Below are 24580 nucleotides of genomic sequence, written 5' to 3' on the forward strand. Positions count from 1 at the left end.
GTGACAGATTACTTCATTTGCGGTGTTCCCTGATTGGAGCCACTGGACTGAGGGGGGTTTGATGGGAGGGGGGGAGAATACTGGAAATCGGAACTCGTCCTTGAGATTGAATCTGCTAAATTGGGAGGGTGTGCAGTGAATCAGATACCCGATGGCATGTATAATCCAGTGTCCCATTCATTTCCACATTCAAGTTACCGTCTTGGCAATGTAATTCTCCTGCCCAGTCCTTGGTACAGAGCTGTCATATGCAGGGGTGACACACCAATGATCCTGAGGTAACGGTGGGTATCCCAAAAGGAGGGGCAAGAAGGTGACTTTGACAACTACATGGGGATGACCTTAACTAACGAGCAGTGGTTATCTTAAAGTGAAAGTAAACCCATTTCCAGCATCGTGGAATTTTCTGATATCAGCATATACTTGGAACGAGATCAAGATGGCAGCGTCCAAATCGAAAAATGCTAAGTTTAATCACATAGGGCCTGATTCATTAAGGATCTTAATTTGAGAAACTTCTTATTTCAGTCTCATGGACAAAACCATGTTACAATGCAAGGGGTGCAAATTAGTATTCTGTTTTGCACATAAGTTAAATACTGCCTGTTTTTTCATGTAGCACACAAATACTTGATAGCTTATTTGTACACTGAAATTCAAAGTTGATATTTGTGTGCTACATGAAAAAACAGTCAGTATTTAACTTATGTGCAAAACAGAATACTAATTTGCACCCCTTGCATTGTAACATGGTTTTGTCCAGGAGACTGAAATAAGAAGTTTCTCAAGTTAAGATCCTTAATGAATCAGGCCCATAGATTGGTATGTACAACTGATTGACACATTTGTAGTACATGAATGGGTGGCTCTAACATGAACCTTTAAAGGTGCACCATTATCTAGTAGAAGATTTTACTGTTTTCCAGCCAGAGGCCCCCCGGGACATGCAGGGGTGTCTCAGTGGGGGGGATAGTGCGGGATGATCAATCTTAAACCGGAATTAAGAGATTGAAGTTTGTGTTTGGGCACCGTCCCCGCCCTACGCCTCCATTTTAAGTGGGTGAATAAAATTGTTCTGCGTACTCCTGGAAAAAACTGCTGCATTTAGGGGGGCTCAGTCAGGGGTGATAGGGAAGGGTGGGGGGCTCTTCAGTAAAATCTTTACTAGGTGGCAGAAAATATAAAGTTGCCTATAAAAGAGTTAATAAAATTCACACATACACATATTCCTTCCCGTCAATTGACAGCAGTTTGACATTCTGTTTAAAGCGACAGCGCACTCTTTTCAGCCATTGTCTGACCAGCTGAATTGGTAATACAGCTTCTGATTTATAAACTAAATGGGCACTGCCAGAGTTCTGCGGTAGCCCAGCAATGTTATAATGTCACCTCTACGGGGTGTGCTCGCCATCCCTGTTACCTGATACCTCACCAGGATCTCTCACTGAGGGACCGTACAATGCAGGGACAAAATCATTAATGTTTATTTGTCCTTGAACATATGATTTTATTGTGTTTAATAACTGTACAAAACTGCAGTGTTACTGAAGTCATAGTAATGGAGCACTTTTATGGATCTTATAAATCTCTATACCCAAGATATATATATATATATATATATATATATATATATATATATATATATATATATATATATATCTATATATATATACACACATCTATATATCTATGTATATAGCTATATATATATATATATATATATATATATATATATATATATATATATATGAATTATTAATTAATATATTAACTTAATGATTTAGGTGTGACATTTCCAGAATGGCAGCATTAGTACATTCTAGTACATATTACACGTAGACAGTGTTTAAGGATGCAGATTATCGAGGACCTGAGGTTTTAGGGCCATTATTATTATGTTGTGCGTTTGTGTCAATTTAAAATGCCACCTCCAAGATGTCCTCCGGTACAGGACAGCCACGTGACCCAGCCCCTTTCCCCTGTCCGCTGCGCGGTGACGTCAGGGGGCTGACTCCTCCCACCGCCCAGGCATCTTTCAGTGATTTGGTTGTGATGGAAACGGCGTTGAGGCCCTGACCTGTGAGGCTGCCCCGGTGGGAGAGGTGAGAGGTGGGGTCATGTGACCAGGCCGGTCTGAGAGGGCGGGTGACGTAATACTGGGGTGAGCCGGGCTGTAACATGGGGGGAGGTGACCCATAGACACAGCTGCTGGTATATAGGGGAAGGTGAGGACCAGGTGTAGTCACGTGTCCGGGGAGGTGGTCACATGATGTCTGGACAGGTGAGGTTATATATAACATGGCATCACGTGTGACATATGTTACAGGGCATCAGATACTATTCCTGAGGTTAGATGGGGATCACCTATTTACTACATGTCACCAGTTCCTATATGATATTGGGGTTAGATGGGGATCATCTATCTACTACATGTCACCAGTTCCTATATGATATTGGGGTTAGATGGAGATCATCTATCTACTACATGTCACCAGTTCCTATATGATATTGGGGTTAGATGGGGATCATCTATCTACTACATGTCACCAGTTCCTATATGATATTGGGGTTAGATGGGGATCACCTATCTGCTACATGATACCAGTACCTATATGATATATGGGGTTAGATGGGGATCACCTATACACTACATGTCACCAGTTCCTATATGATATATGGGGTTAGATGAGGGATCACCTATACACTACATGTCACCAGTTCCTATATGATATATGGGGATCACCTATACACTACATGTCACCAGTTCCTATATGATATATGGGGATCACCTATACACTACATGTCACCAGTTCCTATATGATATATGGGGCTAAATGGGGATCACCTATCCACTACATGTCACCAGGTCCTATATGATATATGGGGTTAGATAAGGGATCACCTATACACTACATGTCACCAGTTCCAAAATGATATATGGGGTTCACCATCATATCAGACCGTCTTGGTCTTTGCTGTGGCAGAGAATTTTACAATCGTCAGAATGCTCTGATTACTTTGGTTTTCAAGGTGTTTGATTAGGTTCTAAGCTCCTTAATGTGTTTAATCTTCAACTCCTCTTGTAGGAGGCCTAGTGACCTGTCCACGGCCGTGATAGAGAGGACGGGGCTGCCTGTGACAGGGATATGATATGATATGATATGAGGTGGGGAGTGGGGCCAGTGGGCAGTCAGAGTTGGATAGTGCAACTTTCCCCAGTAGCGCAGAGTAGCGATGAGACATTACTGTATTACTGTTGGAGGAATACTATAGTGCCTCAAAATTTGGGTCAGCCGATGACCCCTATCAGTCGACCTGGAAATAGAGGGCAGCACAGAGCAGTTGGTCTCACACTGAATGGTTGCATCCTTGCATTTTCATCTCTTACATGTGTGACCAAGTTGTCTTAATAGTCTGCTATTCAGTACTTGGGCAGGCAACCGTGTGTGTGTGTGTGTTTTCAATCAATACTTGAATATGGGAAGGACTTAACAGAATTGTGGCACTGTGCAGTGAGCAACTTCTGAATGGTTTTGAGGAGGCTGCACTGACATTGACGCAAAGGAAAAGTAAAACCGTTTACCCTCTTCTACCACATAACAAATATGTGTTTTTTCTCTATTGTGTTTTTGCTCTTTCTGGCTCAGTTCAACTTAGGTTATTTGATTTTAGAGCTCACCAAGGACAAATTATTTATTTTCTTTTTTTTAACAATTATCCCTAAAATGTTTTATGTTTTTTAATGTTCTGGTTACCACAACCATATTGCTATTAATAGTTGCAGGCGCATTCTTGTAACTACACCAAGGGCTTCTCATAGGTGAAGACAGGGGAACACTTGTTTGGGTCCCGCAGAAATTAATGTTCTCTTGTGCCGGTCATGTGACTGCGGCGGACAGCGCGATGAGCAGCGTTATTTGTTCAGTGAGAAAATCTCTGCGCCAACGATACACAAACTTGTTACATAGTATATTCATGTAAATTAGTTTTTTATTGATCTTCTGACCTGCAGTGTTATTAAAGACCATGGTTTGAAAGTGGAGATGTTGCCTTTAGCAACCAATCAGATTCTAGCTGTTATTTAATGCATTCTACAAAATGACAACTAGAATCTGATTGGTTGCTATAGGCAACATCTCCCCTTTTTCAAACCCGCATTTTAATAAATATTCCCCCATAACTCTCTGATCTAAACCTGCATGCAACTTGCCGTCATAGATTGCATGCCGTTGAACCTTCGCTTCAAGTTTTGGAAGTAAATAAACTCCTCTCTCATTGAGGGGTGGGCTCAAGACCAAAATATATCAGGGGACCCATCATTTTTATTGTTGTACCTGCTCACACCTCCCAGAATGACCCAATGCTTCGTCCCTGATACAAAGATCCCTTCTAAAAATGCGATAAAATTCATTTGTCTTGCTGACTGCTATTCTTGAGAAATGTCACACAATTCCGTATGGGCGCACTGTCACAGGAGTTTGAGAAACTCTGATGGCATATTTTCCCCAAATCGCACAGCCTGAAATGCTAATCCCGGTGTGGATTGTTTTCAATTGTAAACTATTTTTTGCTGGTGAATGAAGTCCATTAAATTCAGGAAGATTCGGAGGTAGTATATTGGCACCAGGCGTCTAGCGGCTCGTTCATGTCTTCACACACATGCAATGTAAATGTCAGATTATATTGCGCCCCTACACTTATCGTTATCCAGATAATTTAATGTCTGCAGGAAGTTCCCTTTAACAGTCAGAATGTGTAAGACAGGTTGGTATGTCTCCCCCAGCACACTCTCAAATTAATGTTTCCTTCCCCCTCCTTGTGTGACCTTCCCCTACAAAATCAAACTATGGGGCAGATTCAATTCCCCACGTTGTTCTAACGCATGCACGCGCTCTTATTACCGTTACTACGGTAATACTGGCGCACTATTACCGATACTACGGTAATTTCAATGATGAGTTTTGTTCGCACCTCTGTGAGCCACAAGCAAAGATCAGAGTTAAAATACCGTAAGAATTGAATCTGCCCTGTACTAAATCATCAATCATTAAGCGTGGCCGTATGTGGGAGAGTGTGGCTGTTTGGCCAGATCGCCAAACATCTCCTTGTGGCTATATCGGATCCAGTCAACATGATCTGATACAGTACAGCCTTCTTAACACTCATCTCAAGCAACCAAACCACTCCCTGGCGTACATACAGTATTGGGAGACCCTTGAATATTAAGACATCAGAAACTGTGACCATACCTCTTTAGATGGAAGCAATACTCTGTCACGTTATACTGAATACTTGTCATTATTGAGCTATAAGTCATCCATATATTGGCCTTTCCTGCTGCTTGTCCTGAGCAACATTGTCAATGTCCAACTTGGCCTTGCATGTGGGCGGCCAAATTGGACAAGATCTGATATTTCGTTGCCAGACCAAGCACAGAATTACTTCCTCCTTACGCTGGGTCGTCTTGACGACTAGAAGAGGTCCGCGTGTACAGATTGACAACTGTATCTTCTGTCCTCATCCTACATCTTGCCCAATAAGTATACAGTAGATTTTGATTGGTTATTGCAGTTATTTTGGGACCACGTAAACTGGCGATATCACAGCGTGTCTCTAGCTATAAGGGTTTGCACTCACAGACAATTGTATGTCATCATCATCATTTATGAGGAGCCGCAAATCCCGCAGCGAAGAACAGTCAATAATACACAAACAGGACATAATACAGATAATTATTGGAGCAAGAGCACAAACCATAGCAGAAAACACAACTTGGAACAGAAGAAACCTTTAGAAGAGGACAAGGAGGTGAGAACTGGAGACGGGAGGTAGAGAGGACCCTGATCATGAGAGCTAACATTCTGGAGGGAGGGGGGGGAAACAAACGAGGACGTTTGTGGGAAACAAGTGGAATGGGTAGAATGGGCAAGCGCAAAGTTTTGAGGGAGCACTCGAAAGGTTGGAGGGAAGTCTGGTCAGGCAAGGCATGGAGTTCCAAAAATGGGGAGCCTTGGGGGTGAAGTCCTGTAGGCGCGAGAGTGAGGTGGTGATGGAAGAGGAAAAGGTCAGGGTGCACGGTGGCTTAGTGGTTAGCACTTCTGCCTCACAGCACTGCGGTCATGAGTTCAATTCCCAACCATGGCCTTATCTGTGAGGAGTTTGTATGTTCTCGTGTTTGTGTGGGTTTCCTCCGGGTGCTCCGGTTTCCTCCCACACTCCAAAAACATACTGGTAGGTTAATTGGTTGCTATTAAAAATTGCCCTTACACAGATCGAGAGAGAGAGAGATTGTGTGTGTGTGTGTGTGTTAGGGGATCTAGGTTGTAAGCTCCAATGGGACAGGGACTGATGTGAGTGAGTTCTCTGTAAAGCGCTGCGGAATTAGTGGCGCTATATAAATAAATGATGGAGTGAGTGTGTCTGCAAGGCAAACAGTGTAAGCGGACCTCAATATAGTGATCTGTGAGCCACGCTTGGTTGGCTGGATATTGATCCCAGCTTGTCCTATCTTTGGTCCAACCTTCGTGCAGCAAGTATAGACCGCGTTCCTTATATTGATCTATACATTGCTTTTTTGAGGGTCACTTGCTTCAACTTCTGCTAGACACAGGCTAATGTACAATGGCTGCATAAATAGCCACTTGTGAGTACATCCCCTAGTTGACTAAATAAATACTAAATACCTATTACCATAAGGTTGGGCTGGGTAAACCCTGGGACCAGGTTATCAATGCTTATAAAAATACTGCTGGCACCTAACTTTTGAGAGGTGCATTTTTTGATCATGTCATCACTGGCTCTAGTTTGCCCTGGTGATAAACGTTTTCACGATTACCACTAATCCCACATCGACAAGCCCTAGAAAGAAAATCAGAATTTCTGAAAGACCGATTGGAAAATAAACAGACTTACCTTGAAGCCGACGCTGGAGATCTCCGATTGGATCACCATGCTGACAGCTATTTATTCCGATTGGACAAGCGTTTGGCACTGCAGCTTGATGTCATCGCGACGTCTGTCAATAGAAATTTAAAGTGGCAATGTTGGGTTAAGTGTTTAAACACTTAACCTTAGGGGTCCCCACATTGCTGCTTTAAATTTCACTACTGGCATCGCTAGGACCTGTTACAGTGGGGACAACTCGAAGACTAAGACTAACTACACAATGTACAGTATCTAGACTTTGTGCACAGAACCCGTCTTTACTGTATTCTTGCCTTGAATGCCCGCTTGTCAGCCACAACGTATAATGGGATTTATCATTGCATCCGTCCTAAGAGTATACTTTAAGTTTTAAGTCTGTATCGACCCCTGACCAGTGATTTCTAAATTGAGGTAGAGCATGCAATGTGTGACATCTATTCTTACTTTTTCCCATACCTTTTAAGGAGAAATGTATCTTGTATTAAAGTTGTTTCTAACCTGTATTAAAGTTGTTTCTAACCTATCTACTTCACACGTCAGCTTAAAATTTTTAGCGCACGTAAGAGTTTGAAAAGATAGGTGTCTGAGCTGTCGTCCAGTTCTTTCTCGATTCGCTGCAGTAGAACTTGTCATGCAGTGTCGGTAACTTTTCTTTACATCGTTACAACAATGGTGCTATACCCTGCAGGACAGTAACGTTTAGCGCAGCAGCGAAGCCGATTATATTAAAGGCTATTTGCACCCGAAACGGAACATTCAAGTTGTGCTGGAATTCCATAAATGAATCGTGAATCCAGACTATACATTCCACCCGATCTGGAGGATCCTCCGATGTCTGCTGAACCGTGGTTGGACAACATGATGCATTTCTAGATAAATGTTGGCTTCAGGAGAGGGGACTGTCCTCAGTTCTGCCGTGTTGGTCATTCCCGGTCATACAGGAAGTTCCGTCCATTGACCACACGCTGCCGACAGTAGTGTAGAGATCGCTGGACTGCAGTAATCTGGATTAATGTTTGATTTCTGGTTTGTTACAGAAAACCATCTCCTGTTTTAAGTACGGTTATTCTTTAAATGTTTTCAATCATGGGGCAGCTTTAAAAACGAATAATAATCTCTGTTTTAACCTTTGAGGGATATACGGTGATATCTAAGTGAACGTCTCCTTTTAATGTTTCCTTTTTGTGTTTCAAACGGGCGTCTTCAGCTCTCCTTCCCTGCGTCCCGGCAATGTCTTCTCTATGGTGATGAAGTGTAAATCTAATGATATATATTCCTCACCATGCCACGTCTGATACTGTATCAGATTTTCTGCTTGACTGGACCGTGAAATACTGTAATTACCCTGGTCAGCTAACCTCAAAGAAGACTGGCCTCTTTACCGGACACAATATTCCTTTTTGGCAGAGGTTCACAAATCTTAGCTTGATAAATTGAAGTTTAAAGCTCCACCTGGATATAATAAACCGTATGTGTATAGAGTTAGGTTTAAAACCTAACAAAAGTGCAGTAAGTTCTAATAGTTATAAGAGTGACTGCAACAGTGTTAGGTGATCTAAAGGTTAGGTGATGAAAGTTGGTGAGCTTGTCAATGATGAGGAGGGGATGGAGCAGACTGAGATTTCAGACAAAGTAGTTTAACTGTTGTGTGGTGAATGAGACGGACTTAATTTAATTTACCATGGGGCCTAAAATAAAAATTACCCCATATAAGAATTGGTAATAAGTGGCCTGATTCATTAAGGAACATAATATCTTAATGTATCAGGCGTAACATGATCACAAATCTATAAGTTACTGGTCAGAGCTTAACGTTTTATTTAAACTTTCTATTATATATTAGCAATTATATAGTGCCTGCATAGTACAGAGAATATGTAAGCGTTCAAATCAGTCTCTGCCCCATTGTGTTTCCTCCTGCACTCCAAAAACATACTGGTAGGTTAATTGGCTGCTGACCAAAAAAATTGAACACTAGTCTGTGTTAGGGAATTTAGACTGTAAGCTCCAATGGGGCAGGGACTGATGTGGGTGACAAATATGCTGCGGAATTGGTGGCGCTATATAAGTAAATGATACCTATCCCCAGCCTTTTCTTCCCCTACAAACTCCTTACAGTAGGGTAGGGCCGGGGCCAGCGTGACTCTCGAATACATCATCATCACCATTTATTTATAAAGCGCCACTGATTCCGCAGCGCTGTACATAGAACTCACTCACATCAGTCCCAGCCCCATTGGAGCGTACAGTCTAAATTCCCTAATATACAAAGAGGGAGACTAGGGTCAATTTTGATAGCAGCCAATTAACCTACTAGTATATTTTGGGAGGAAACTGGAGCACCCGGAGGAAACCCACGCAAACACAGGAAGAACATACAAACTCCTCACAGATAAGGCCATGGTCGGGAATTGAACTCGTGACCCCAGCGCTGTGAGGCAGAAGTGCTAACCACTGAGCCACCGTGCTACCCTTTGCTATAACCCTTTGTTTAAGGAGGAAGACACTTGCTATTTGTCTACAGTGACTCCTGCCCCTCATCCACCTCTGCTGTTGCCGGGTGGCTCAGCCTGGGCATCCAATCTATTGTTTGGTTCGCCGTCTTCCTTTTTTTTTTGGGGGCTTCTGATCAATGTTCTTTAACATCACAACATCTAATTATAGATCTTAGCCATGGTTATATTGTATAGTTTAACACGGCTTACCCAATGAAAACGTGGACCGCAGTCCCCAAACCATTATCCAACATGTCGGGGGGCATTTATGAAAACTGGTGCAGAGGAAAATGTGGTGGAGCCGACAGCAGCCCCCCCCCCCGGACACTTTGTTACCTCCTCTAAACTGCCCCAGAGAACTGATAGACTAAGGCTACACTACCTTCCCATTGCACCAGTTTTCAGAAAGCCCCCCCCCCTGATGTGTATGGTAGGATTCTTCAGATAAATACAATTCTTTTACATAGTAGCCAGACGGTTAACGAGTTTCCTTTTATATACAGTGTCGGTACAATGGGCGCCAGCCAGACTTGATCCTGTTAATACATAACTATAGGTGAAAGATGCAGAAAACTTCTATATTTTATTTCTTTTGTGAACGCTCCTTTTTTGCAGAAAGTATTTGTATAAAGGATTCATGACAGCAATTAGTCGGCTTCCCATTTGTTAAGATAACATTTGCTTAGCGGATTTCCGTGTTATCGCCTTATTGACAGCCCGGCAGACGACTGTGCAGATCAGCCTGGGAATGTTAGTTAGTAGTGATGTGTCATCTCTGTGCTGTAATTAGACATCACTGGATGCCTTGTGCCACTCCTTTTAAAAGGACTTGTTTGATGTGAAGACATAAGAACTATAATATCAGTAATGAATCCTTTATAAGGAAACCAATAAAACAGCCTTTGCATCAATGTTCTTGTTTTTAATAAAATACCCATGGGTGTATTTGCTCGCACCTCAGATTTTAATACTGTATGAACAAGGAGTGCATGCAGTCGGACATCGGGGTATTGTTTGGGCGGCATTTCACAGATCATTTAATCTTAGTGTACCTGTCACGTATCGCCCAATATTTCGGTACCAGGCCGCAGGAAAGGGCGTGGTCATCTTGCGATGGAGGCGTGACCAATCACGGTGGAGCATGGCCACACCCTCAGAGGGCTGCACCCCTTACTCTGTCCTCAATTCCCCACACACTATTTAAATTGGCCTTGGTATGAACAGAAGCTCCTGTCACACTGAGCTCATGTGATCTTTCAGAACCAATGACCGGTAAGCTGGCAGCTTGATGTCTCAGGGACACACTGAGCATGCTCCTGCCAGCACATGGGCTGTTCACTCTCATTAATGCTCATGAATATTCATAGCTGCCCATAGGGTGTCTAATTTTCCGCTGACATGTAAAAAGATGAATATTGGAATATATACAGTTGTAACACACGTTAAACCTATGTTGCGTGTACTCTTTCCAGATATCGCTTTACTTTGCAGTTGTGAGTAGGTGACGGGTCCATTTAAGGGTACGTAGACACAGATGGTGGTGCGTCTAGTGCGGTGTTCAATAGAAGGTGAAGGCAGCTTAAGCGGTTCTTAATACAGTGACCACTGTTCTGGAAAGCTGTGTTTTATATTTGGGCTTATACTGGGATCCTTAGAAGGAATGGGCCTTAATGTTTAATAACTAATTTCTCAATATGTTGCTACCTATCATGTACAATAGAGGTGTATACATTTTTTTTAGTCTGAGGCCCACATTGGAAGACTGTACTTCAAAACAACTTACTCTAGCATTTAAAATACATAGGGGTATATTTACTAAACTGCGGGTTTGAAAAAGTAGGTGTTGTCTATAGCAACCAATCAGATTCTAGTTATCATTTATTTAGTGCATTCTACAGAATGACACCTAGAATCTGACTGGTTGCTATAGGCAACATCTCCACTTCTTCAAACCCGCAGTTGAGTAAATCTAGCCCATAGACTTTACTATAGGAAATGGGAACCTCTCTGCCGTTGTGTCATACCTCAACATTTTGAAAGCGCCCGTGTGAGGATATAAGCGTGTACGTTGCCCCAAAACACCTCTGGAGGGGATAGTTTCATGTTGCATACGGTGTACAGCTATACCCTTCCCCTGTAATGGATTTGGGCCCTCTCCCTTCACCCCTAACGCCTCTTATCCTCATCTTTCTCCTATAAGACATGTCTTCACACCCCACACCAGAGTGCAGCTGATTCATTCTGAGTCACTGCTAGTCTGTGTGACCTCACCTGGAACTATACAGGACAGATATAAGGGGGCTCACAGCAGAAATACTACTTTGTAGGTGAGCTTTGGGCTGTGCCAGAGTCAGATCAACCATTAGACAACCTAGGCTCCTGCATAGGGCCCAGTAGGCCAGGGGTCAGGGAACTTGTTTACCTTTTTTCCCCAAAATAAATTTAGATACGCCAACGTTACCCCCTTGATTTGAAAGGAAGGAAATTATTTATTATTAATTATTGGAATTCAAAATTTTATTGAATCTATTCAAAATTTCTTTGAAAGCTTCAACTTCAAAACTTCAGGTTTTGGAGAAATGACGTTGCTTCATTTTTGATACTAGAGCATTAATATTGGGGCATTTTGATGTCAAAGCGATTTGAATACAGTCTTCAGCGTCCAATCGATTTCTCTGCTTTGTTTTTATGTTCGTTAGAGTGGAAAATCCTTGTTCGCAAAGGTAGGTTGTTGCAAAAGGCAGCAACTTTTTGACTGCCTCCTCATGTGCAGTTTTGAATGCCTTTGCAGCTGTTAACATCCAAATATATGACAGATCTGCTTTGTTTTCAAATGCAATACGTGCTTCATTATTGCATCGAAGCTCAAGAAGTGCCTCTGCCATCCCTTCTGGTACAACAGCAATTTCACATTTAAAGGGGTCTGCGATCCAAACGACAGCATGTGAATCGGCAGCATTCACATGCTGTCAGTTGGGGGGGGGAGGAGTCAATAATTGCTTCTCTCCAGCAATCGTCATACATGCAAACAGGGTGACTCAGCGTTCTCTTCTCTTACAGTCCCTAAGGGATACAGGACTAATCCATTTACTGCAGAGTGGAATAAGTACGCAGAGTAATATATAAATATTACAGATCAGCAGCACCTATTTCTGGACCGTTTAGCATAAATATATGTATTCCCTTCAAAGTCTTTTCTCAGTTTAATAATCGAAACCTGTTCAAAAAAAATTTCATGTACAGTACACTCGCCCTGAATCAATGTCCGTTTTGGTTTTGTTTTCTCAAATCTCAAGCGATGATAGATTTCACTTACTAAATTAAAACTGCAACCAAGACACTTATGCAAACAGCCAAGTACTGTGTTTTTGTAATTTCACTTCAGATACTGTCCAGACAGTGACGTTATGGAAAGAGAAGCCTCTGACAGTGTAAAATATGGAGTTTTACACCTCTATGGACTACAATATGCATTTTGGCAGGTCCGCGCTAGCACCGAGTGTACCCTAGGTGGCGCTCCAACTTCTCCTTGGAAGCGCCTGCATTGGGTGTTTTTCCACCAAAACCCCCACTGCTTCTTGCATTAGTAGGCTGGAGGTGGGAACAGCATCTTCTGCTCCACAAAGTGGCAATATGACGCTCGGCTTGTGACATCATAGTCAAGCGCCACACTCCCAGCCTATTATAGACTTGGGGGAACAGCAGCTGACAGCGACACAGATATGGGGGGAATTCAGTTGGCGGCGATGTGGCGCGTAAAAATGAGCGAAGATTTCTGTCGAATCTCCACCGCTGATGACTCGCGGCCATTACGGAGACAGCACAGTGGCCTAGTGGTTAGCACTTCTGCCTTACAGCACTGGGGTCATGAGTTCGATTCCCAACCATGGCCTTATCTGTGTGGAGTTTGTGTGTTCTCCCCGTGTTTGCGTGGGTTTCTTTCGGGTGCTCCGGTTTCCTCCCACACTCCAAAAACATACTGGTAGGTTAATTGGCTGCTATCTAAATTTCAAAATTGACCCTCGTCTCTCCCTCTCTGTCTGTCTTGTGAGTGTGAGTGTGAGTGTGAGTGTGAGTGTGTGTGTGTGTGTGTCTATATTATGGAATTTAGACTTTAAGCTCCGATGGGGCAGGGACTGATGTGATTGAGTTCTCCGTACATCGCTGCGGAATTAGTGGCGCTATATAAATAAATGATGATGATGACACTTCGCGGCTGATTGAATCCCCCCCAAGGAGTTGCTGACTGATTCTCCCTCGTGTCAGTGGCCGAAGCTTCATCTTTCATGTTCTCATGCTCTCTTACGACATGTAGGAAACTAAACCATATGCAGGGCCGGACTGAGAGTTGTGGGTGGGGATCCTGCTGCAGTTTCTTCAGCACCGGTGTTACGGTGTTAGCCCTCAGCTTGCTCCGCCCATAATCCAGCTCTGACAATATATACAAAGTAGTTTGCCGATCTGATATATTAGTTATAATTACCACGTATACATACTTTAATTGCCTGCAAGTAAACACTTCTGTGTGTTTTACTGACCTGTTCTTTATAAAATTAGATATTATTTAGGATGGGTTGAGAAATGGAAAATAAGGAGTTAACATTCTGCCCTAAACAAGTGGTGAGGTTAATGCCGTGTGCGTACGTTGTGCCACAATCCCGGTGTTCCGGTCTTGCAGTCGTTCCGAACTGTAGATTGGTAAATTCACAATCTGATTTTAATCTGTGAACGTGGCTGGGAGGAGATCTGTGCGTTCCTGCTGCTGCTCTTTGGTGTGGTTGGAGTATTAATGGGGACACTTAAAATTTTGCAGCCGTCTGACGATGTGAATACTTTGCAGAACAGTTGTTGACAATTTTGCATATAAAACTCTATATATCATTTCTCTACATTGGCTGACGGTTGTCGTTCATCAGTCCAAGCGAGAGCCATGAACTTGATGGTACACAAGAGTCTGAGGAGAAAACCCATTATTACCTTTTTGTATTTGAGTGTGTTGTGTGTCTGAAGTATATACAACTGCCTTGTGCCGTGCCACGGAGGGTCTAGTAATGTCTTGGCTACAGACCGGCCTCCTGACACCTCGCCGGGGCTCTCTCACTGCTCCCCGTGGAGTCTGTTTCCTCCCCTGAGTATTAATCCCTGACTAATTGAGGCTGAGGAAGTGACTGTGTGATATTGGCAGTGATTGTGTCTACAACATGTACAGAGTGTTTAAACACATTAAGCACGGACTGGAGGAACGTGTTGCAGACCAGAATGCTTCGTTTAGCGTCCACACAAGTGGGTGCATACTGTGCATTGAGATTATCAGCTCCGGTATAACACAATATAAAGCAAAAAACACTGCCATTACCTCTTCTGTACTTAAATACCTCCATACACAGGGGCATTATGAGTAAGTGCCTCATTTTTCAGCTACATGAGAAAAGAGGGTGTAGCATCATACAGGGTGGTCTTTGGGTGCCGGACCTTACATCCATAGACCACTCAACGTTTACAGTCAATGTCCACGTATGGAGCACAGTCACTGAAGGGGTTAATGATCCCTACTCTTTGGTGCGCTCACCTGTACGTTTTAATTTACCCTGTCACTGATTAAAAGCGCTAACATGTATGAGGCCTGATGGAACGCCGTTAAGGAAAGTAGTAGTAGCTTTTCGTCTTTTTTCTTTTAAAGTTACTTCTATTTAATTGTAGACTGCTGTCATGTCAGGTATTGGGGTCGTTTTAACATCTTAAATGAAGACAAAAAATGACACATTCTAATATTATGTGTGGAGTTTGTATGTTCTCCCCGTGTTTGCGTGGGTTTCCTCCGGGTGCTCCGGTTTCCTCCCACACTCCAAAAACATACTGGTAGGTTAATTGGCTGCTATCAAAATTGACCCTAGTCATTGTCTGTCTGTCTGTGTGTGTGTGTTAAGGAATTTAGACTGTACTCTCCAATGGGGCAGAGACTGATGTGAATGAGTTCTCTGTACAGCGCTGCGGTATCAGTGGCGCTATATAAATAAATGATGATGATGATATTATTTGTGATTGGTATGAAAATGAGGCTTCTAGAGCTGCTGATTCCTACACAGAGTGGAGACGGCAATTTTATGAGCTGGGAAGACCGTCGTGAATTAAATGAGGGTAATACGAGACACAAAATCGTACTTGCCGACTTTTGAAACCTCCTCTTCGGAGATCCTAGAGGGGAGGTCATGTGACAGATGATTAGGGGGCGTGGTGACGCCATTAAGTCACCGTGGCCCTGCCCCCTGCGAGGAAATGGCAGAAGTAACGACATTGTCTAGTAGGGGGAGGGGCTTAACAGCGCAAATTCACCTAATTAATCCCCGCCCTCACAATGGTCCAAGAGGACTCCTGGAAAGTCGAGACCCTCTCCAGGTGTTGTGGAACTACAAGTCCCAGCATATCTTGCCAGCTGTCGGCTGGCTGTCTACTGGCAAAGCATGCTGGGATTTGTAGTTTCACAACACTCGGAGAGCCACAGATTGGCAAGGCATGGTCTTAACAACTTTATAAGCCCCAGGGCAAAGCAGTGCACTGGGCCCTACCTACACAACCACTCAGGAATAAAAATGTAAATTATCAATAAAATGGAGATTATATTTATTAATACTGATACAAAATCAGTGTTTAAACATTAAAAGACTTGTCATAGCCTTCAAACTTCATTGTGTTCCATTTTTTTCATTATTTACGTTTAGTAGGTGGCAGGGGGAGGCAATTGACATGGACTGTTAAAAATATTTGAACAAATTTATTATAGCTTCAAAATATTATGTGTTGATTTTTGTTTTGCTTATGTACAGTTACTACGTTGTTTTTGTCAAAGTCAAGATATGTGTTCGCAACAGAAAAATTGCCTGTACAGATAACAGCTGATACTGATGTGATTAGTCGATCTTAACATTTTAATGAACAGTGTTTGAATGTTCTGAATAAATCTCCCGGAATAATATACTAAAAGTTGTTAAGCCTATGGAGCCCCTATACTCGTGGTGCCCCTGGGCAACTACCCAGCATGCCCATGCGTTAAGGCCAACTCTCCCGGAATGTCCGGAAGACTCCTAAAGTCCGGGTACGTCTCCCGAGGCTCCCGAGAGAGCAGACAAGTATCCCGCATACTGGAATTAACTTGCCAAAATGACGCGATTCTCTGTGAATCGCGTCAGTTTGGCCCCGCAACGAAAATGTAATTTTGTTGCCGGGTGGGGCCAAAATGATGCGATTGACCATGCCCCGCCCTCCAACCACGCCCCCTGCCCAGGATCTCCCAGAATTCACTTGTGAAAGGTTGGCAAGTATGGTAAGACGGCTTTGTTATGATGCTTAACTGTTGCTATGGAGGAGACCTCTTTGCCCCCATTCCAGAAACATTCATGAAGCAGAGTTGAAATCCATATTTTTTTCTTAGAGCCCCTTCCGGTGCCGTCACTCCATAGAGATGTCACTTACCATAGCGGACACAGCAGAATCTTACTGGGAGGAGAAATCAAATGGGCAGCTTGACACCACCCCAGGTGAGCTTACACTCTATTTATAATGAATTGTTTTATTGTGTTGCTGAACTGGGTCACTCACTATCTTATGAACACGACAAATGTACAGTAGTCAAATAGTCTTTTGCCTATAGCTCGGCGTGAAGTGGGATTATCTTGGCTGTTCCACTGATGGATATTTCACCGGACTGGGGTACAGAGTAAAACAAAATATATATAGTCCCTTTTAATCACCATTAATGAATTCCGCGTCTACTGCCGTCATACATTTTGATGAGTATAATTGCAATCTGTTCATATTATCTGCTGCTAAATTCTACTTGGCGGCTGAAGTCAACAGAGGGAACTTGTTAATTCCAAAGTGACATTTAAACAAAGAAGTCGTTTTCAATAATTGACGTCTTTGTTTATAAATTTCATCACGGAGAGTTTTTTGTTTCTCAATTACGGGCACATGAAATACAGCAGCAACACACATAGTAAATTTGGAGTAAAACCTGGTTGTTTTAAACCTGCCTTCTGTTAATCTAAATGATGAATGCTGCAGTAATGTGCAAAGTAAGAGTGACTGTGCAGTTTGATCCAGAGTATAGTAACGCACAAAACTGAAAGCCAGCTGGATAATAGCTTGCAAATATTTACATATGACCTTTACAAGAAAATCTGGACAGTCATTGTTGTTTTAAGCTCATGCGCTCCTTTGGTCCCCTTGATGATTCCGAAATCTAGTATCTGAGGAGATGCAGATATGATCCAACCCAAGATAGATCCTAGTAGAGGGTGGGTTGGAGCCGTGTTCTCTGAAACACAGTCCTCAACAGTGCAGGTTTTTCAGGTGACAAGTGAAATAATTCTACAAATTATACCACCTGTAGATCTGTTACAAAGTATCAGTCAGTAATGAATGCACCTGTGCTAAAGCAAGGAGAGATGGAAAACATGCACTGTTAGGGGTCCTGAGGACCAGGTTTAAGAAACTGCTTTAGATCACCCTGTTTTATACTGAACAGTAGCACTTGGAGGGTGATGTAGAGGTTCAGCAACTAATAGCATGTGAATGGGAGCGATGGTGTTCTGTTAAGCATTAGAAAATCTATACAGCTTCCATTCTATAGACAGAAGAGGGCAAATGGGGATTGCAGCTGCTACATTTTCATTTTTAATTTGTTATTTTTTTTAGGTGTTTTCCTCACCTATTTGCCTGTCTCCCTCTACCTAGATTGTAAGATTTTGTTGACCAAATTTGTCTGCAGCTCCCGTTCCCAGCAATTTGCCATTTATGGTGTAAGGCGCTGTATGTACCCATGAATGCCAAGTAATTATCCAGCTGTCATGTGGTGAAGTGAAATAGACTCTTAATTGTACAAAACAAGAGTCGTTAGTACTTATGTAGAAGTTCTGGGAGGGAGAGAATGTTTGTTGGATGTCTGTAGCAACTGCTGAGATTATACTGGATTGAGGGGAGCTTCTTTTACTGGTGTCCGTGTGCACAGTAGTATTTATATAACCGTATTGCTTCTTAGACTTGTCCACACAGCCGAATATTTGCATCGCTTTCCAAACGAAATGTGCCGCAAGTATACCCCCCTCAAGGATTCTACTGATCTCTATGATGTGCCGGGTAAGCCGTGTATATGAACAGATCTGATCTACATGGCTGGAAGTGACTGTGAGACTATGATGTCAGCATCCTACGGTCACTTCCGCGCACGTATTTCATTGCTGTCCATGTGAATAGTGTACGTGGCAGAGCATAGGGATCAGTAAAGCCTCGCTGGCGATTCTTACCCAGCGATATACACGCATTGCATTCTGGTTGGAACGCAACACGGTATCCAACTTATGAGAATTATATTTTAATTGATGAATAAGGGCCTGATTCATTAAGGATCTTAACTTAAGAAACTTCTTATTTCAGTCTCATGGACAAAACCATGTTACAATGCAAGGGGTGCAAATTAGTATTCTGTTTTGCACATAAGTTAAATACTGACTGTTTTTTCATGTAGCACACAAATATCAACTTTAAATTGCAGTGTACAAATAAGCTATCAATTATTTGTGTGCTACATGAAAAAACAGTCAGTATTTAACTTATGTGCAAAACAGAAAACTAATTTGCACCCCTTGCATTGTAACATGGTTTTGTCCATGAGACTGAAATAAGAAGTTTCTTAAGTTAAGATCCTTAATGAATCAGGCCCCTAGTCTATATTTTGGAACGTTTCTCTAAACCTGATCTTTACTCATGCTGCAGAATCGTTGGCGGACAATTCGGACACCCGCTTGGCACGTGAGGACTCCCCACCGCCGCCGTGCCCTGACTGTGGACGGACTTTTCAAACGCTTCGTGCGCGCAACCTGCACCAGCGCAATCACGCCGTTGATCTCTCGTATACCTGCAAGGACTGCGACGTGGCTCGGGCCGGAGCCATGGAGGGGAGCGAGAAGCCTTACGCCTGCTCTGACTGCGGACGTCGCTTCTGCTGGCTGCTGGCCTTACACAGTCATCACCAGCAACACACGGGCAAGCGGAGCTACCAATGCTCGCAGTGCAACAAGCAACTGGCCAGCCAGCCGGCTTTCCGTAGACATCAGCAGGCTCATCGCAAAGATAGGGTTTGTGTCTGGTGTGGGAAAGCGTTCAACTGTTCCACCAAACTGTCCCGGCACATACGCATCCACACCGGGGAAAGACCATACCAATGCCCAGAGTGCCCACAAGCATTCACGCAACTAGAAACCCTTCGTGTCCATCAGTGGGTACACGAGGATCCCAAACCGTATCAGTGTCAGGATTGTGGCCGGCGGTTTCGGACCCAGCGGACCTTCGATAAGCACCGGAGCTTGCATGTTTCACGGAAGCCTCAGGCCTGTCCCATGTGTGGCAAGACTTTCTTTTTCTCCTCCCGATATAAGCGTCATCTACGCATCCACACAGGTGAGAGGCCCTTCCAGTGCCAACAGTGCGGCAAGAGATTCAACCAGCGGTCTAATTACCAGCGGCACGGGGCTATCCATGCTGGCAAGAGACCTTTCCCCTGTAGCCTTTGTGAAAAAAGTTTCAGCCAAGCTTCCAACTACCGGCGGCATCTGCGGACTCACCGGAAGGAGCGGGATAGGTGGGAGGACAAGGGAGACTTCAAGTGCATTGAGTGTGGCGTTCGCTTCGCGCAGGAAGGTGGTCTCCATGCGCACTATATACAGCATGCCAGGGGGGAGCTATAAACTTCACTTGTACAGTGGTCCAAAGAAAGTCCGTCCTTTAGCTTCAGAGAAGAACCAACTCTGTTTTCCACTTTGTTTATGGAGAGGTCCATGGTTTTATTTAGCTTTATCCTACTGAGCTCAGGTAACGCAGCAACTAGCTTATCTGAGCTCAAACAGGGATATGCTTGAACCATGACCACCCAAATATTTATTTTGAAACTGACTGATAGTGCTGCAGTTTTTTCGCCCATTTCATCTGCTTACACAGCACCAGTACTGTGATTATAGACCATGTAAGGTGTAAGCTATTCTCAGATAAGAGATATTTTTGCAATAGCATGTTGTTCCTGTCACTAGGGGGAGCTGTTGCACCTCATTCCCAAGTGTCTACTATGTAGCTGACTGTCAAACGCTACAGGGTCCAATGGACATTTAAATTGATGATAATGGGTGTGACCCACACAGGAACAGGCTTTCTTAAAATGGCACCGACATCTGTGCCCACATTGCACTTGCTCTTTATAAAGAGGTAACACATTCTGCAGTGAGGGAAATCTGCACTGCTTTGCTATGTTGTCAGCATTTAATGTATGTATTTCTAAGTCACTGGATATATTCTATAAAATAAAATGTTTCAAAAAGTTCACTGTTGTGTTATTGCAGGGAACACCTGTTTTTAAGGCAACTTAATCCTCAAATTTAAAACGTCATGCATGTAGGCTAAATGCATTGTTTAACCTTATCCTGTACTTCCACTGCATAAAGGAAAGTATTCCTTCACAGGTATATCAGAAAGCTGAAGCCACCTAACTTAAGGCAATGGAATCTGATCAAGGACAAAAAGTTACAATGCAAAGCACAGCATGTCGGTTATATTTGGTGGGACATCACTGGCCTTGTGCATGAATCCACTCTGCAGCCTATAGAGAACATTTCTGATGTTAGACCTACTAGCTAATCTGTTACATTGATGGTCATGCTGCTTCTTACACCCCCACATCAGCTGGAGAGACAAAGGTTGACTGACAAGCAGTACAATCTTCCTTTCTACCTGGGACTTATCTTTCTCAGTCTCTACTGGCTTTTACTTTTTCCATAAAACGTAAACATTAAGTAATTACTATTACCACTAATTACCTAATTCTCTATAGTATGGATCGCAAGCATTGGTAACTGGATCCAGTGAGATACATAAACACTGCATACAGTGATTACACATTAATGAAACGGAGAGAATGGGCAATTTGATACCATAACATTGGGTGCCTTATTTAAAAAGCAAATGGTGTCTACAAAAGGAACATGTCCTGACATTCAGGGGAGAAAAAGAAAACCGTTTTGTATTTTACTGTTCACCTTTCTCTTAATTCAATCGCCATTCTACCTTCTGTATATTGTAGCGCTGTGAGATCTTGCGTTGGCTTCAGTCACCCACTAATGCCCACATTATATGCTAGAAGGATTTAGACAGAAATCCTACGAATATAATTTACAGTCCGTTCGGACTCTTTATTCATTGGTTTAAACTTCTTGAGAGGACACTTTGACCATGAACGAACATTTTCCGTTTCAAAGCGTATATAGTGAGCGCATTCTAGAATGTCATCAGAGTAAGTAGAACGCCGCAGCATTCTAGGAGTGTAACAAGAAATGATAATACTTCCTTTTCTGGATGATATAATCCAGTGACGTTTCAAACGTGTACTTTCTCATCCATTGCTTGAAGCAAAGGGAAAATGAACTTCACAGGATTTATATCTAGAAACGGGTGATTACCGGTAATTTGTTGGTAAATGACGGTAATGTGATATTGCAGTTTTCAGTGCCGCGCTTTTCCCTGGGATGTAATAACTCTGTAATGTTGCTTTAGGAGTACGTCTGTCTGCAGTGGTGCAAAGATACGAATATTGAAAAGGGGAATATAGGAGGAGGTGAAGTGCGGGGTAGGTGAGATATTAGGGGGAACTGCAGGAGAGGGTAGTGTGACCAGTGGCGAGCTTCGTGGTGCCACTGTCATAGGATTCCACCTTTCCAACAAGGCAGTTTGTCAAATATCTGCCCTTCTAGAGCTGCCCCAGTCTAAGTTCTGTTCTTGTGAAACACCTAGGAGCAACAAACGTTCACCCACAAGCGGTCGGGCACACAAGCTCACACTTGAAGACTGCCAAGTGGCACGTGAAAATTAAGGATTCAAATCTCTGCAGCCACGTTGCAAAATCTACTGGAAAGCCATGCCAGAAGAGCGGGCGCTGTTATATCAGCAGAGGGGGTCCAGCTCCAAATTAATGCCCATGGTTTTGGAATGAGATGTCCAACAAGCACGTATGGATGTGATGTGTGTCCACACACTTTTGGCCGTGTAGAATATATGGAGAAACTTGCAGCTCTTCATCCAAAAGTTTGGTTTCAATCTACAAAATTGGCGGGCAGTGCCCGTGTTTCCGCCAGCTAGTGACGCCTTCAGGCCGTTGGGGTGAAGGTCACTAGCTAGGTGAAAAATTGGCACGCGCTGCTTGATTTTTCTGGGTTAAACCTTACCTTTGAATGAAGACCAGATATATTTTTGAGGGTATTTTTATGTTTTTGTGCTAAATTAATATTTATTGCAATACATTTCTTAGTATCGCTATCCTGGGGATGTTTTTGGCATCATCCAGACCTATGCTAGACATAAATTTGTCCCTCCTGCAGATTATCAGACAATGATAGGCTGTGTCTGCCACAGCTTTGCCTGTTTTGAACCTCTACGAACTGGGCCGTGCCCCCAATGTTGGCAAACTTCCCTTGACCTTAGTCGATGCCCCCAAACTGTTGTCTTATGAGGATTATTACACATTTAGATGGACAGGAGAGACGTGTGAGGAGTTAAATGGATTCTGGGGAAGAGTGGGTAAACAATGGAACTGTACTTCAAAAGGTTGAACTAAGCCTAAAAACACACAATGACAATACTCCTAACCAACTGAAATTGCTTAAGAAAGGTTAATGCCCACAATTAAAATGAAATAATGGCCAGTTTTGTCCTCCAGCCCACTAGCATAGTCAGTGACTATGATAAAACTAAGGTATATTCAACTCTTCCTTTGTGCAATTTAACAGTGGTCATAAGCAAGCGGCCCGAGCTCAACCACATAGAAGATCTGGTACTACAGAATATAATTGTATTGTGACATTAGCACAACACAACTTAAGACAGTAGAAGAAACGGCTGCACACTGTTTAGCATGTAGGGTTTTAAACTGTCCTAGACCAAGGTGACCAGACCTTCCAAATATGTTTTCCATTAGAATATAGTGGTGCTTTGGCACCAGGTAGTAGTATAAAGATAAAACTGCCCATTTAAGTACATTAAAAGCATTTACTTATGTATGCAGATCATTCAGTACTATCATGACTGAGCAGCGGAGACCTCAGGTCAGGCCTGGACAACTGATCCAAAAATTAGGAGCCAGCAACTTTGCAAAGATTTGGCAAGCCAGACAACTTTTAAGTTGTGTGTAGATGCATATTGAAAGGAAGCATAGCTTAAATCCTAATAATGGCTAGGAATTATTTTTTTTATTATGTTCTTATACTACTCCAATCATAGGCAAACCAAGGGGGGGGGGTGTTCCTAGTGCCTGGAAACCCCCCCCCCCCCCCCTCCAAGCCTGGGGCACTGTATAATTGAGGTGGCTGGACCCTGCCCCCGCTTCACACGGCTCTGCTTGAAAAGGGAGAGCTGCGTGCACCTAACAGTAGTGCAGGCAGCATTACCCATGTATATTATAGGGATAGGAAGAGTTTGAGAGCAGCCAAGCACCCATGCATGCTGGTCACGCCCACTGGTGGTGTAGAAACCCCCTTCTACAAATCCTGCATTTGCCCCTGCCTATGATTAGCCTATTATATCAGCCTGCGCCCCTCCATCGCACTGTGCATCAGCATGTGGCCCCCGCCATAGCATGGCGTCCAAATGACCTCCAACATCTCCATCCTTGGCAGTGGATTTGCTGTGAGCCTTTACTTCTGGATTCCAGCAATTACAAGTCCTATGAATGTCATTGTCATAGTGTGCTGTTAAAGTTGCTCTATATCATAGTGAAACTCCCGGACGCCTGTTCTCACATCTGTAGGATGTGATGAAGGATGAGTCGACAGTTCTAATTGCTGGGATCTGACAGCATAAGAGGTCCGTCAAGGAACATGGACATCCGGAGACAACTCACAAGGACATTCTTCCCAGCCATAACTTTTCCATTGAATGATGTGATATAGAAATCCTAGATTCTAGAATTTTGTATTTTATCCACTGCTTATTCTTAGTGCCTATGGGCTTTCATAGGAGGGGGGCACAGGACATTGAGAAAATGCAGGTAGAGCAGGCTCCAGAAAAGCGTCGGATAGTTAATGAGAAAGATTTTGCCACCATCCAATAAAGCACCATAACATGTTTGG

The 24580-nt window shown here is 43.2% G+C and overlaps 1 protein-coding gene across 2 annotated transcripts; it reads left to right on the top strand.

The window, feature by feature from the left end:
* Positions 1–2017: 2017 nt before the first annotated feature.
* On the top strand, positions 2018–20787 carry LOC142107735 (uncharacterized). 2 transcript variants are annotated; one of them, XM_075191323.1, is made up of 3 exons: positions 2018–2102; positions 16849–16954; positions 19191–20787. In XM_075191323.1, exons 2-3 carry the CDS (start codon positions 16879–16881, stop codon positions 20159–20161), a joined length of 1047 nt encoding a protein of 348 aa, XP_075047424.1. In that variant the 5' UTR covers positions 2018–2102; positions 16849–16878; the 3' UTR covers positions 20162–20787. The 2 variants fall into 2 exon arrangements, with proteins under 2 accessions (XP_075047424.1, XP_075047423.1); XM_075191322.1 differs by lacking the exon at positions 2018–2102 and adding an exon at positions 2119–2281.
* The last annotated feature ends 3793 nt before the right edge of the window (positions 20788–24580 follow it).

This window comes from Mixophyes fleayi, chromosome 11 (genome assembly GCF_038048845.1).
Source record: "Mixophyes fleayi isolate aMixFle1 chromosome 11, aMixFle1.hap1, whole genome shotgun sequence".
NCBI lineage: Eukaryota > Metazoa > Chordata > Amphibia > Anura > Limnodynastidae > Mixophyes > Mixophyes fleayi.